We start from the raw sequence: 17,367 nt of genomic DNA on the forward strand, positions 1-17,367 counted from the left end.
AAGGTCACACAGTAGGAAATGGTCAAGCCAGAATGGGATCCTCAGGTCTGTCTCCTTAAACCCATGCTTGTTAACTATTCCCACTGTTACAGAAAATATATAAGTTCAGGTTAGTCTGTATAGGGAACAAAAACTATCCTTACTGTAGTGTCAGACATGATACTTGTATCAGATATAAATGTTATTAGTTCTAATTCTTTCATACTTAAAATGTTAAGCCCAAACCAGTATACTATCTTTCTTAGACATGGACTATCTTTTTTAAATGAGTGGGTCGTGTTAAGGATCTATCAATAGAGAATTGTGAAAGACTGGAAAACGGTGTCATTTCAAAAGCTTCATTCTTTTCTTCAGAGAAAAACTCAAAATATAAAAGTCTAGCCATCTGTTTGCATCAAAAACTCTAATTCTGCTCAGGAATGTATACGCATGATAATGCTCATCTTATTAAATAAATGTGTGTGCTACTGATTTGAGGCATCTTTTAACAAAATTACATTAATTTCTTTCATATTCCACTGAAGTAACAATATGCCTCCAGCATATAAATACCAGCTAGTAGGAAATGAGACATTCCCATGTCAGCAATTATCCAGAGAGCACTCATATTCTGCATCATAAAACTGATTAGACACTAATTCTTTGTACTTTCATAAATAAGAAACAGAATGCTAAAAATTGCCTGTGCCAATGACAAATGTAATTCTAAAAGAATTTCCAAAGATACTACTGTTAAAAAAAGCAGAACACTAAAATCAAAGTTTAAATTAGGCATAATGAGTAGTGTCTTAAATTTAAATGCTAAAATTTAATGGCCTGTGTAAAGTATGGCTATCATATGAGACATAGAGCTTACATCTCATAATTTACATTCATCATCTATATATCAATGACCTATATCACCTATATTTACACTGGACCACATATACGGGGTTCAAAAATGTTAACTTCCAGCCACACTCCATTAAAAATTTTTTAAATAACTGTATTAGTTAACCTGAAGTCTCCGCAAAATTGTTCACAACTACCTTGTAATGCCTGTTAAATTTCTAGCCACATCATAGCCATTCTAATTCAAAAGATCTTGTGAACTCATTTAATCCCCTTTGTTTTCTTCTCTGTTCATCAATGCCTATCCTTATCAAAGGTTGACCAATGGAGCCTGTTTTATCTAAACAGTACTACAACTACACAATGTCTTCTTGAAAGCAGTAATCAAATATTCAGTTAAAAGGCAAAATGTAATTTGTTGATTTCTCATTCATGGAGGACAGGAGTTCCTTACCCAGAATATATGCAAGGTTTTAGGAACTTCCCCGAAACTATACAAAACATTTCAAGTGTATACGCAGTTTTTAAAGGGAAGACGACATAGCTTTATCTCTTTATTAAAGGGCTCTATGATCCCCAAAATGGTTAGTAACCAATGATCTAATCTCTGTAATTTGTTAGACACTTTAAACTTTAGCAAATAGCATATATGTTATTTTGATATATTGTAAAGAAATAAATGAACAGAACACCACTGAAAGATACAAGACTTGAACAACCAGAAAGACATAAATGCTTCCGGGGAGAAAGAGTCAACATCAAAAATATCTTAATTCTCTTAAATTATGATCCACCAAAAACACTAGTGTTTTTTTTCTTGAATAAGACAACTTAATTTAAAATTCATACAGAAAAAATAGCATACCAAGAAACTGTGGGCTGGGGGACAAGAAGAGGTGTCTAGCCCTACCTGATATTAAAACTTACAAAACCTTAATAATTAAGAGTGTGGTGGGGACTTCCTTGGTGGCGCAGTGGTTAAGAATCCACCTGCCAATGCAGGGGACACGGGTTTGTGCCCTGGTCCAGGAAGATCCCACATGTCGCGGAGCAACTAAGCCCGTGCACCACAACTACTGAGCCTGTGCTCTAGAACACACGAGCCACGACTACTGAGTCCACGTGCCACAACTACTGAAGCCTGAGCACCTAGAGCCCGTGCTCCACAACAAGAGAAGCCACTGCAAAGAGAAGCCTGCACACCGCAACGAAGAGTAGCCCCCGCTCGCTGCAACGAAGACCCAACAAAGCCAAAAAAAGAAAAAAAAAGTGTGGTGCTGGTGAATAAACAAAGAAAAGACCAATGACCTGAATTCAAAGTCCAGAAACATAGCCAATACATACGAGAATTTAGTATGTGATAAAGGTGGCTTCTCTAATGAGGAAAGGATGGACTATTCCAAAAAATGGTGTTGGGACAACTGGGTATCCATTTGGAAAAACAAAAGCAAAATTCAATTCATAGCACACATCATACATCTGGATAAATACCAATTATAGCAAAGATTTAAATGTAAACCATAAAACCATAATGGACATCCAGATATTATGTATCTCCTAATGAAAGAATATAATTCTACCCAAGAAGTAGTCATCTCTCCAACTGAACCTAATCTCATCCAGTCTCTTGATCCAACTACCAATTTTAGAGGAATTACTGCTCCTTGTATAATCAGCAAAATTCACACTATGGAAAAATCTGGACAAACCCAACGTGGTTTTTTTCAACAAATAAATTGAAAGGGGAAGAGGGAAAGGACGAGAGACATGAAGGGAGAATCTATAGTCTATAGATTAAAAGAGATTTAAAATCTGAAATAAGTGAAAATTACAAACTTTATATGGGTCCTGAGTCAAACAAATATATGGTTTAAAAAAAAAAAAGATGTTTAGGAGACAATTAGAAATTTGAAGAGACTAGATATTCAATGATAGTAACAAATTTATGTCATTTTTTGCTTAAGTATAACAATGGTAATGAGGTTAGGTTAAATAAAGAAAAGAATCCTTCCTTTTAGAGCTATAATTAAAATATTTACAGATGAGATATGATGGGAACACATGGGAGGTAAGGAAGTAGATAGGGTATGGATGAAGCAGAATTAGCCATGGGATGATGGTGATTCAAGGAAGCATGAAAACCACTGAAATATAAGTATGCCTCACTACGGGAAGTTATTTGGTTTCTTAATTTAGATAGCAAGTTCAAATAGTGAGTTTACATATGAAGTTTATGAGAGTGAGGAATACCATGTTATTAAAATATACTTGGTTACAGAGTTTTGGAAAAACAAGTAGCAAGAGTTGGAGAATATGGAAACGTCCTTTACAAACATGGTAGTGGAAAAGGACTTTTTAATTTAGATCAAAACTTAGAAGCCATAAAGGGGGAAAAAAATCCAGTAAAATCAAGACAAACTAGGAAAAAATATTTTCAAATCATATAAACAAAGGGCAAATTTCCCTAATACATTAGAGTTCCTACAAATCTACAAGAAAAAAACCATTCTAATAGAAAAATAGGCAGAGAAAATGAACAGGTATTTCACACACACACACACACACACACACACACACACACACACACACACACACACATTCTAGAGGCTCTTAAACATATACTTCTCATTTCATCCCTCAATGTAAATTAAAACTATAATGAGATACCATTTATACCATTTTCTACCTATCATGTTGGCACAAAGTTTCATAACATTCTGTTGGCAAGGCTATAGGGCAAGAGGCACTCTAATATCGCTGATGTAAGAGTAAATTGGGGGACTTCCCTGGTGGTGCAGTGGTTAAGAATCCATCTGCCAATGCAGGGTTCGATCCCTGGTCCAGGAAGATCCCACATGCCTGTGTGGCTCAACTACTGACCCTGTGCTCTAGAGCCTGTGAGCCACTACTGAGCCTGCACGCCACAACTACTGAAGCCCGTGCTCTGCAACAAGAGAAGCCACTGCAAAGAGAAGCCTGCGCACCGCAATGAAGAGTAGCCCCCACTTGCCGCAACTAGAGAAAGCCTGTGCGCAGCAACGAAGACCCACGCAGCCAAAAATAAAAATAAAATAAATTTTAAAAAAAAAGAGTAAATTGGCATGAACAATTTGGCAACTACTACCAAAATTATGAATATCATACCCTTTGATCTAGCAATTTTTCTTCTGGAAAATTCACCCTACTAATATTCCTGGCACAAGTGTGAAATGATGTATGTACAAGGTTATTCAATGCAGCATTTTTACAGTAGTGAAAGACTGGAATCAACCCAAATGTCCTTCAATGTGGCATTGATTAAGTAAATTATGTTATATCCATACAATGGAATCCTATGCAGTGCAAAAGAAAAAAGAGAGAGAGAACAGAACGAGGAAACCATATGCTAATATGGAATCTCAAAAATAAGTGAAAAGAGCAACAGAGAAAACTGTATATGGTTTATTGATATGGTTTATGTAGAAAAGAGGAGAGGCGTAACATTATATTCTAATTTGCTTGTATAGGAATAATGCCATCTGAAAAGATACAGAAGAAATATAAGGGAGATATGAAACTTTTCCCTGTACACCATTTAATATATATATTTTAATTTTTGAAACGTGACTATATCACCTATTTTTAAAATACAAACGACTGACGATTTTGATTATCATACCTTCTTAATTCTAAATTCCAACTTCAAAAAATATTGCAATTAAATAAAAACCAAAACCTCCCCATACTTCTCTGCAAAAACAAATGTATCTTATATAATAGGAAACCAGTCTGAAAAATATCAAAGAGGATTCTAATCTGTAGATATGAAAACACATGGCTTTTTAAAAAGCAAATTACCTTTAATTAGTTCAAATATGCCATAATAATTGAGTTGTATGAGCAGCCAAGAGTTTTACAGTAATTTACAAGTTCAAAGCTACATTATGTCCAAGTTCCTTTTTCATTTCTGTCTAAAATGATTTTATGAACATAAATATTTTTATATTTATAGGATGGGGAAAAAATGTAATTTTCTACTTACATTTTCATTTTTCAAGATGAGTTTCAGGATTGCTTCTCTTTGTTTTAGGGCCTAAAACCAGGATAATTTCCAGTTAGCATTTAAAAAAAAAAAGGATCAACTAATTTTCCTAATATTTCTTCCTTTCCTTGTAAACTACCTGACAATACCTATAAGAAATGACAGAAACTCTGACAGGTCATAGAAACTTTTGACTAAAGCAAGGTCTAGATTCTAGACTCTAGAGTAATCATTTGTGGTTGTCTTACTGAACTATATCTTCTTATTCTGAATCCCCAGTGCCTAGTACCATATCTGGAAAATAACATGCCCTTAAATGTTTCTTGAGTGAGTAAATGAATTCCTATGACTACCAATGTCTTTCCTCTACAGCTCTGCAAATCTCCTTTTCTTAATTTAGGAAACTTCTGAAAACTCACTGCTGCCATAAAATTTTTTATCAGGAACTGGAAGAGATGGCAACAATACCTGCTCAGTTCTTCCATTCAGCATATAACTTCCATGTCCACTAATTTATATTAGTGAATTTTATTTAGTTGTTAATAGCATATTTGTTTATATGCTCGTATGCTTCCCCCCCCACTGATGCTTCATATTACTAGAGAGTAGAAGTTTTTATAGAATACCTTACATATATGGTAAATATGAATGCTTTTAAAGATTATTATGGCTGAACTCATCCCTATTCCCACAACCACTGAAAAAAACAGAGCTGGTTACAATGAGTACCAAATTAAATGACCTGAAAAACAAAACCAAACTGCTGTTTCTGTAATTCAAATGTGTTAAGTATGAAGGTTAATTTGGTATGTTATGCGATCACCAATAAGTACTTTTTGTTAATAAGCATTTAATTTGGAAAGGAGTTTTAAGGTAAGGTTAATCATACACTTTGTTATCATAGTTAAACAGTAAGAAAAAAATTACCCTATAAAGTGCGTGTGTGTGTTCACTAAAAACAGAATGAAGAGGGGGTTATAAAAATCCCAGTTTCTACATTACGAGTACACAAGTTTATGACAAATTTGACAAAATCTTTTACAACCTATTTTGAACTCATACAAAAATATATTAAACTTACAACTTTAGTAAAGGCTACTTTCCATGCTGCTGTACCCTATGTTCTATTCTACTGTACATCAAAACCCTTTGTTTGCTCTTAGACTATAAGCAGAGATTCTATCAATATAATCTTTACCTTCAGAACCACTGAGGTGAACTGATTATCTCTAAAAATATTCTGATGTCTTGGTAACAAAATAAGATCAAATATCTTGTGTGAAGCATACAAAGTTCATCTAAAACTTCAGCAGTCAACCTTTCCAGCCTCATCCCCACCTACTTTCCTTGACACCCCCTAACTGAACTATCCCCAGAAGTCACCATTAAATATGTGCTTCCACACCTCCTCGCCCTTCTTTATTCTGGTAGAAAAGCATTTCTCCGCTTCACTTGTCAAATTGCTACCATCCTTCATCCTTCAAGGTCCAGCTGGATTCTGTAGGTTTCACTAACGCCTCAGACAGAATTATGTTTTCATCATCATCTCAGGTCCTCACAGTTCTTTAAGCATACTTTTGTAAAGTACATTTTACATTTTTTTTTTTTTTTGGCCACGTGCCACGCAGGATATCTTAGTTCCCCAACCAGGGATCGAACCCATGTCCCCTGCAGTGGAAGCACGGAGTCTTAACCACTGGACCGCCAGGGAAGTCCCCATTTTACATTATTTATTTTTGTGTCCAGCTCCCCTGAAATACAGAGTTCTTTTAGGACAGAGGCCACGCTCTATTCACCAGAGCCTGGCAGGTGTCTGACACATATTAATGCTCAATAAATATTAGCCATACTAAGTACATTTTCTAGTCTCCTATATCACATTAAAAAATCTCTGCACCGAATCATCAGGTAGATTTTCTAACAGACTGCCTAAGTAAATGTATACCCTCAGAGGAATCAGAGGCTGCAGCTGCAGCAAAGAGCCAGCCAGAGTAACTGTGCAGAGGCCATAGCCACCAATTTCAGGAAACCATGTTTACTGCTACAAACTGTTAAGCTGAAGAATATAAAATGGGGCAAATATTTTTAGGCCAGAGATTTTAATTTTGAAAGAAGTGACAGTGTAAGTTCTTCTACATAGCAATATATGTAACATGCTGATTGTATGGTGCATATAGTCTATTACTAACCCTGTTTGGTTTTTTCTCCTTTAATCTAAAAGCAGACAAAATTCAGGATTTAGGGATTTTGTGCAAAAAAGTATCAAGTTATAACCCTCTACTTGAGGGTACTTTTAACTAGCAAAAAAGAATGCTAGAAGAAGATACTTAACTACCGGTTCAATACCAGCCTCACATTTGCATTCTTATGTTAAAGTGTAATATCATAGCTACTGGTTAATCATTAATCCTGCCACAGGAAAGCACTGCCAATAATTAATCAAATAAATACCAGGTGTTCTTCCTGTCAGGCCTTCAGAACGGTTCTTTAACCCTAAAACCCTAATTTCATCCTATCCTAAACCAAAACTATAATTTACATTTTCTTATGTATCTTCCATAGATAACTTTGCTGCATTCTAAAGAAAATCACTGAAGTGTCTAGGCAAACTTGAGGTAATGAGATACTTTGAAGAGAAGCAAATAACATTGATCTTAGGAAAGAAAAATTTAAAAAGCAAGAAAAGGAATGGAAAGGACAAAAGTAATTAGGGGCATTCTTGCCCTATTCCTTCCCTGCCTGTCATAAATAATAAGTCTTATTTTTTAATCATTCCCTTTGTGAAATCACAGATAAAGACATGTAAAAAAGCAAATATGTAACTGTTCATAATATCAATCAAATCCACCTACAGGCTGGTTGATATGAAATCTCGTAGGCATTCTTCTCATTATAGCTGAGTCAAGATCCTGAGGACGATTAGTAGCTCCCATCACTATGACCTAAATATATAAAGAAAACAAAGGTATTAAATATACCATTAATACTCCTTTTAGGTTGTTATTACTAGGGCTTAGAAGATATAGAAAATTAAGTGGGGTTTAAACTAAATCTTCTATAGGATATATGATTTAATCCAGTATTACTCAAATATTTATAGATATAAATCAGAGTTAATCCTAAATACATCAAATGATAGCAAAGCTGGTAAGGCTGATGCATTTTGCCAGACTTTTAGTAACTAAAATAATACATTATTCAGTTACTGAGGAATTATAAAAATTTTAAAAAACCTACTGTATTTTGCAAAATATGGTTACACAGTGGCTACATGTTGAATAACTTAAAGCTATTTATGTTATAGCTTGGGAGTATATATAAGGGGAATACTTCAAGTCCTTTAATAATATTAAGGAGAGAATCATTTCCCCTACTAGAATCTGAGGATTCTGGTAAGAGTAATAGATATCATCTATTTTTTCCTCTAGATTTCACATCATCATTTCATGGCACTATCAGCACTGCAGGTGACATCTTCTCAGTGCAAATAAAACCTCAAGCAATCCAATTTTAAACAAGGGCAACAGAATAAAAGCAAACATCAAAATGCTGGGTAGAATATTAAAAAAAAAAAAAAGTTGCTGGCAGCCCTGCCAACCTCTGGGTCTATGCCACTTATTTATAAAGAATGTAGAGATGAAAAATCAGCACAAATAAAGACAGATATACAAAACAATTTAATTTCTGAACGGCTTCAATATTACCATTCTTGTTGATATTCCTGTTTAATATAATTAAGCACACATCTGTTATCCAAAATGAAATTTATTGGTATTCTAAGGAAAACTTTTATTTCAGCCTAAGAGGTCTTAGATTTCTGAAATAATCTGAAATCTAACTCCAGAACAACATGTTGAAAAATACACTAACTCTTATATTCTACTTTTTTTTTTTTTAGGCTATGCTGTGCGGCATGTGGGATCTTAGCTCCCAGACCAGGGATTGAACCTGTGCCCCCTGTATTGGGAGTGCAGCGTCTTAACCACTGGACTGCCAGGGAAGTTCCTTATATTCTACTTCTACTTTACATTTAACATTACTCAACTGCCAAATTACTTTCAATTAACTGTGAGAGGTTGCCACCTAGAGGGAAAAAATATACATACAAATTTGAGAAATAGTTCCATAACATAATGCAATTTTGTATTTGGGTCAAGTGATCCTAAAGTCAAAATACTAATGCTCTTACCTGTTTTTCTTTACTGACTTTCTACAACTCTATAGAATAAGGAAAATTTCTACCTAAACAAAGTCTTTAAAAGTGATCAAATGAATTAATTGTATAAGATAAAGGATTAATATAGTATATTTTGAGATAGAGTATTCATTAGGTATTAAAAGAGAGTTCAAAGTGATATGGAAGCTTGTTGAAGACTGATCATATTATGTTGTAGAGAATCACAAAAAGCACTGTGGTTGAGGCAGCACCTAAAAAAAACTGAAAAAGGGGCTGTACTCTGAGAAACGTTCTAGGTAAACAGCCTGAAACAAAACAAAAACCCATTATGAAACATGAAACACTAAAACTTAGGATCAAGGAATCCAGATAAATCTAGCACAACATGGCCTAATGAATTTATTTGGGGTGATAACAGATATTCACAATGAAAAAGCAAAGCAAGAGTGATTGACATCACTTAAAGAAGTAAATTTTAAGGAGTGATTTTAAGGGGCAAAAAAGATAACCTTTACACATATATTAACTCTATTTAGTGCAAATAAGCTAAAATTAAAAATGGGAAGCAACAGTAATTTTTTAGTATTTATGCAGCAAAATTAATGCACCTTTTAGGTATTAGGTAAGACTTCTAAAAATCTTTAAAACAAAATATTAATATAAATTTTTTTATCATTTCACATTTAAAACAATCAGATCTAAATATATGCCTCAAAAGCTGAACTATGTCAATGAATACCCTAAAAATAATGTTAGCTTTTACGTCTCATGTCTCTCAAGATGAAGAATATATCATCGACTAACTTGGAACAGTAGTAGTGACAGGTTTAATTGGGCCATTCAACTATTTCTGTTTCCTCTGTGGCAAGGAAACAAAGAAAGTAAGCTGGGGTACTGGGCTCCATCCACAGTCACAGAACAGACAATTTTAGAGGAAAGCTAACTGGTTCCTACTAAAGAAGATGTCTAAAACTATTATTCAAATTAGTAATAGCCGTTTTAACCCCCTCAACACACAAGAAAGTTAAAAGCAACATCTTTATTTTCTTCCTCAAAAGTCTGTCATAATAGAACAGTAACTACTATTAGTATAATAAAGAAAAACGGTTCTAAAAATTCAATTTTAATTTGCTGTATCAGAACCACACTGTGGGGCTCTGGACGAAGTGGCTAAGGAGTATGTTTCATCCAAATTATTTTATAATATTATTATCATTATTTCCTTGGTTTTAAAACAATACTCTGATAAGATATAATATTAAACTATCAATATTTCTCTCTTACATGGGCTAACTTCAATTCTCTGCATACTTTAAATACTATTGCTTAGGAGGATAATTAATTTTTGGAAACCTGCAAACTAAACTCATTGAATAGATTTCTCAGAACCAATAATTAATATAAATTGTTTCTAGTAATTCACCAGAATTTATCTATGTTGTGCTTTCTTCTCTAATCATCAAACAAACACTAAAGGCAATTTTCCCTCAAAATGAAATTATACTTTCATAACGGTGATGTAGGACATGGGGCTTAATTTTCTTCTTGAGAATTAGGTGTCTCAGCACTTTTGATTTATGGTAATGTGGCGGACAAAGGAGATCCTTAAACCCTCTGGCTACAAAACATGTAAAAATAATAAAATATTTTTAAAAACTCAAATTAATCAATAAATCTGCAAAAAAATAAAGGAATTAAGCTGAAGCCAGCAACAAAGCCTATACATGATGGAGGTAAGCAAGGGTAGAAGTTGACCACATACCATATGGACACGTACAGATTTTTAAAAGTGGTGTGTGTGATGAGAGACCACCCTACATAAAGTTGGGACTAATGAAGTATTATGGCCTGAGAAAAGTGGTGAAATATTAGAAAACCTATTTGGCAGAGTCAGGCCTTGGTTCTTGGAAAGATATATAAACACACACACTAAATCACTGAGATTTCATGGTTCTTGGCCAGCTAACATGGATCTTGAACCTGAATTTACCTGTCTTTGGAAAAGAACATGGCAGAGACAAGTACAAAATCCTCTTAGAACAGCAAACCGTCAACGTAGATTCCAAAGATTCACACATAAAGTTCTATCAAACATGATTTTTCCCATGAAATCACAAAACACACAAGGAAATAACCATCTTAAACTCAAATGATAGAACAAGATGTACAAATACTCCTATGTTAGAATTATTGAAGATGGACTATAAAATTAGTGTTAATACATTTAAAGGAATAAACAAGAAATTAAAAAAAAAATCACACAGCAAATACTTATGTAGCAAATATATACCAGATACTGTTATAGGCACTTTACTCAGATTAAATCCTTAAAATCCTACAACAGTTCTGAGGTAGATACAATTCTTCCCTCTTTATAGATATTACCCCCTCTATTCAGACACAGGGTGATGATATAATTTTGCCAAAGTTACAAAGCTAATTGATGCCAGGGCTCTGCTTTACTAATCCAACTGGCAAGAGACCATCAAAACTGATCTGGCAGACCTGAAAAAGAGTCTAAAAGAATTTCTAGAGCTGAAGAATATAATAACTGAAATAATAAGCTCAATGAAAATGCTACATAGCTGAAGGGATCCAAATGAAGCCAGAATTATCTAATTGGAAGAGGTAAAGAAATTACCCAGAATATAGCACAAAGAGATAGAAAATATGAAAGAGACATTAAAAAACATGGAATATAAATAAGGTATGTCCAAATGGCTTTTGATAAGATCACAAGGAAAATGGAAAAGAAAAAATATTTGAAGAAATAATGGTTGATTTTTTTTTTTTTGGCTGCGTTTGGGTCTTCACTGAGGTGCACAGGCTGCTCATTGCGGTGGCGTCTCTTGTTGCGGAGCATGGGCTCTAGGTGCGCAGGCTCAGCAGTTGTGGCGCATGGACTTAGTTGCTCTGTGACATGTGGGATCTTCCTGGACCAGGGCTCAAACCTGTGTACCCTGCACTGGCAGGCAGATACTTAACCACTGTGCCACCAGGGAAGTCCCTCTAACTATGTTTTCTTAAAAGGGGCAAAAACAGATTACAAAATAGAAAATACCTACTGAAGTTAAAACAATGAAAGAACATTATTAACCTTCCCAAAACTTTTCCATGAAAAAAGTTTTTATATACGTGAGATATAAAATAGGTGATTCATGGAAGGGCGGGGGGGAACCCAAACAGAAAAATGGCTCTAGAACTTCCATTTCCAGCAATATGGCAGAAAACCAAACATGCCAGAAAATTGTTTAAAATTTTCTTTTAAAATACATTATTGATCTGGCAAGAAAGTATGGAATATTCAGAGGTGAAGAACTAGGTGAAAATGGGAACTCAAAGATGTAAATTGAACAATATAGCTGTCTTTCTCTCTGGGGGAATACCAAGGGACATTAATTTTGGTTTTCACAGCCTTTCAGCGGGAAAAGACAAAGCCTAGGACAGAAGACTGTCATGTATAAAACTGGAAAGGTGCATGTGACAGGAAGTGGTTAAGTATATAAGTATACAGCAACTAATGAAAATGAAAGTATAAAATTTAAGTTTAAACTAAAAATATATATATATGTAAATAAGTTTGACTACTCAAAGTACGGAGAGGCCTGTACCAATTGGAAGCATCCTTTTGCTACATTAGTCAGAAATTAGCAAGCAAGGGAAATGTATTTAACCGCCCTACTTCCCTGCCTGCCTTTATGATGTGTGACAATGTACTGTCAAGTTGTGTGGCACTGACAAAACTAAAATACACAGTTGATTCTTTTTCTAGCTTCTTTTAATCATTCCTTAGAACCTTACAGAAAAGGAAATTACAGGTTAGAACATCTGAGAGCTTGCAAGGAAAAACATGCAACCCCACTTTAACTAAGAAACGATGGACCTGGGCTGGAAACAAGATGTCAGAGTAAAAGAACTTGCACTCGCCTTCTCTCATGAAAACACCAAAATCACAACTAACTGCTGAACAACCATCAACAAAAAAGACTTGAACCAACCAAAAAAGATATTCTACATCCAAAGACAAAGAAGAAGTCACAAAGAGAGGGTAGGAGGGGCGCAATCGTATAATATATAATCAAATCCCATACCTGCTGGGTGGGTGACCCACAAACTAGAAAGTAATTATATTGCAGAAGTTCTCCCACAGGAGTGACAGTTCTGAGTCCCATGTCAGGCTGCCCAGACTGGGGGTCTGGCATCAGCAGGAGGAGCCCCCAGAGCATTTGGCTTTGAAGACCAGTGGGGCTTGATTACAGGAACTCCACACACGGAGGGCACGCTCAAGGTCTTGTGTGTACCAGGACCCAGGGAAAAATCAGTGACTTCACAGGAGCCTGGGGAAGACCTACGTGCTGGTCTTGGAGGGTTTCCTGGGGAGGCAGGGTGGCTGTGGCTCACTGTGGGGAAGAGGACACTGGTGGCAGAGGTACTAGGGAGTACTCATTGGCATGCGCTCTCCTGAAGTTTGCCATTTTGACATCAAGATGAGGCCCCACTGTAGGATCCAATGCTGGGACGCCTCAGGCCAACCAACCAACAGGGCTGGAACACAGCCCCACCCATCAGCAGACAGGCTGCCTAAAGTCTTCCTGAGACCACAGCCACCTCTAAACACACCCCCTGACACGGCCCTGTCCACCAGAGGGACAAGACCCAGCTCCAATCTCCAGTGGGCAGGCACAAGTCCCTCCCACCAGGAAGCCTGCACAAGTCTCTAGACCAGCCTCATCCACCAGGGGACAGACACCAGAAGCAAGAGGAACTACAACACTGCAGCCTGCGGAATGGAGACCACAAACACAGAAAGTTAAGACAAAATGAGACGGCAGAGAAACATGTTCCAGATGAAGGAACAAGATAAAACCCCAGAAGAACAACTAAGTGAAGTGGAGATATCTACCCGAAAAAGAATTCAGAGTAATGATAGTAAAGATAATCATGATCTCGGGAAAAGAATGGAGGCACAGACTGAGAAGATACAAGAAATGTTTAACAAAGAGCTAGGAGATATAAAGAACAAAGAAACAGAGTTGAAGAATACAATAACCGAAATGAAAAATACACTAGAAAGAATCAATAGCAAAATAACTAAGGCAGAAGAACAGATAACTGACCTGCAAGACAGAATGGTGGAAATCACTGCTGTGGAACACAATAAGGAAAAAAGAACGAAAAGAAAGGAGGACAGCTTAAGAGATCAATGGAAAAACATTAAATACACTAACACTCACATTACAGGGGTCCCAGAAGGAGAAAAGAGAGAAAGGGCCTGAGAAAATATTTGAATAGATCATAGCTGAAAAATTCCCTAATGTGGGAAAGGAAACAGTCACTCAAGTCCAGGAAGCGCAGAGAGTCCCATGAAGAATAAACCCAAGGAGGAACATGCCGAGACACACAGTAATAAAGTTGAAAAAATTAAAGACAGAGAAAATATTAAAAACAACAACAGGAAAGAAACAAATAACATACAAGGGAATCCCCATAAGGTTATCAGCTGATTTTTCAGCAAAAACTCTGTAGGCCAGAATGGAGTGGAGTGGCGTGATATATTTAAAATGATGAAAGGAAAAAACCTACAACCAAGAATACTCTACCCAGCAAAACTCTCATTTGATTTGACAGAGAAATCAAAAGCTTTACAGACACTCGAAAGCTAAGAGAATTCAGCATCACCAAACCAGCTTTACAACAAATGCTAAAGGCTACAAGTGGAAACAAGAAAATTATGAATGGAAGCTCACTGGTAAAGGCAAACATACAGTAAAGGTAGAAAGTCATCCACATGCAGATATGGTATCAAAACCAGCAATTGTGAGGAGAGTACAAAAGCATGATATTGGAAATGCATTTGAACTTGAGAACAGCAACTTAAAACAATCATATATATATATATATATATATATATATATGTGTATATATATATATGTGTATATATATATATATATATATATATATATATATACACATATATATATATATATAGAGAGAGAGAGAGAGAGAGAGAGAGAGAGGTATATCAGACTGCAATATCAAAAACTCATGGTAACTGCAAACCAAAAACTGACCATAGATATACATACAAAAAAAAGAAAAAGGAATCCAAACACAACACTAAATACAGTCATCAAATCGCAAGAGAACAAAAGAGGAAAAGAAAAGAGAACTACAAAAACAAATATAAAACAATTAACCCAATGGCAATAAGAACATTCATATTGATAATTACCTTAAATGTAAACGTATTAACTGCTCCAACCAAAAGACATAGGCTGCCTGAACGGATACAAAACAGACCCACATATATGCTGTCTACAAGAGACCCACTTCAGATCTAGGGACACATACAGACTGAAAGTGAGAGGATGGAAAAAGATACTCCATGCAAATGGAAATCAAAAGAAAGCTGGAGTAGCGATACCCATATCAGACAAAACAGACTTTAAAATAAAGACTGTCAAAAGAGACAAGGAAGGACACTGCATAATAATCAAGGGATCAAGCCAAGAAAAAGATATAATAATTGTAAATATATATGCACCCAACATAGGAGAACCTCAATATATATGGCAAATGTTAACAGCCATGAAAGGAGAAAGTGACAGTAACACAATAATAGTGGGGGTCTTTTAACATGTCACTTTACCAATGGACACATAATCCCAAAATGAAACTAAATAAGGAAGCACAAGCTTTAAATGACACATTAAACAAGATGGACTTAATTGATATTTATAGGACATTCCATCCAAAAACAACAGAATACACTTTCTTCTCAAGTGCTCATGGAACATTCTCCAGGATAGACCATATCTTGGGTCACAAACCAAGCCTTGGTAAATTTAAGAAAACTGAAATCGTATCAAGTATCTTTTCCGACCACAACGCTATGAGACTAGATATCAATTACAGGAAAAAAACTGTAAAAAATACAAACACATGGCAGCTAAACAATATGCTACTAAATAACCAAGGAATCACTGAAGAAATCAAAGAGGAAATCAAACAATGCCTAGAAACAAAAAACAATGAAAACACGAAGACCCAAAACCTATGGGATGCAGCAAAAGCAGTTCTAAGAGGGAAGTTTATAGCAATACAATCCTACCTCAAGAAACAAGAAAACAACCTAAACTTACACCTAAATCAATTACAGAAAGAAGAACAAAAATACCCCAAAGGAAGCAGAAGGAAAGAAATCATAAAGATCAGATCAGAAATAAATGAAAAAGAAATGAAGGAAACGATAGCAAAGATCAATAAAATTAAAAGCTGGTTCTTTGAGAAGATAAACAAAATTGATAAACCATTAGCCAGACTCATCAAGAAAAAAAGGGAGAAGACTCAAATCAACAGAAGTAGAAATGAAAAAGGAGAAGTAACAACTGACACTGCAGAAACACAAAGGATCATGAGAGATTACTACAAGCAACTCTACGCCAATAAAATGGACAACCTGGAAGAAATGGACAAATTCTCAAAAAGCACAACCTTCCGAGAATGAACCAGGAAGAAATAGAAAATATAAAGAGACCAATCACAAGCACTGAAATTGAAACTGTGATTAAAAATCTTCCAACAAACAAAAGCCCAGGACCAGATGGCTTCACAGGTGAATTCTATCAAACATTTAGAGAAGAGCTAACACCTATCCTTCTCAAACTCTTCCAAAATATTGCAGAGGGAGGAACACTCCCAAACTCATTCTATGAGGCCACCATCACCCTGATACCAAAACCAGACAAAGATGTCACAAAGAAAGAAAACTACAGGCCAATATCACTGATGAACATAGATGCAAAAATCCTCAACAAAATACTAGCAAACAGAATCCAACAACACATTAAAAGGATCATACACCATGATCAAGTGGGGTTTATCCCAGGAATGCAAGGATTCTTCAACATACGCAAATCAATCAATGTGATACACCATATTAACAAATTGAAGGAGAAAAACCATATGATCATCTCAATAGATGCAGAGAAAGCTTTCGACAAAATTCAACACCCATTTATGATAAAAGCCCTGCAGAAAGCAGGCATAGAGGGAACTTTCCTCAACATAATAAAGGCCATATATGACAAACCCACAGCCAACATTGTCCTCAATGGTGAAAAACTGAAAACATTTCCACTAAGATCAGGAACAAGACAAGGTTGCCCACTCTCACCACTATTATTCAACATAGTTTTGGAAGTGTTAGCCACAGCAATCAGAGAAGACAAAGAAATAAAAGGAATCCAAATCGGAAAAGAAGAAGTAAAGCTGTCACTATTTGCAGATGACATGATACTATACATAAAGAATCCTAAAGATGCTACCAGAAAACTCC

At 35.5% G+C, this 17,367-nt stretch overlaps 1 protein-coding gene across 3 annotated transcripts in view; it reads right to left on the minus strand.

Annotated features, from left to right (window-relative positions):
• The window catches only part of ATAD1 (ATPase family AAA domain containing 1), a 55,823-nt gene that overhangs the window by 6,562 nt on the left and 31,894 nt on the right, over window positions 1–17,367 (minus strand). For 2 of the 3 annotated variants that reach the window (XM_082339585.1, XM_082339587.1), the window contains exons 7-8: window positions 7,705–7,794; window positions 4,853–4,903 (exon numbers count right to left, since the gene is read on the minus strand). In XM_082339585.1, coding sequence (XP_082195711.1) covers window positions 4,853–4,903; window positions 7,705–7,794 — 141 coding nt within the window. The remainder of the gene's footprint in view (window positions 1–4,852; window positions 4,904–7,704; window positions 7,795–17,367) is intronic. The other variant, XM_082339586.1, reaches the window with a different exon arrangement.

The sequence above is a fragment of the Balaenoptera borealis genome (genome assembly GCF_965194805.1).
Source record: "Balaenoptera borealis genome assembly, chromosome: 10".
Taxonomy (NCBI): domain Eukaryota; kingdom Metazoa; phylum Chordata; class Mammalia; order Artiodactyla; family Balaenopteridae; genus Balaenoptera; species Balaenoptera borealis.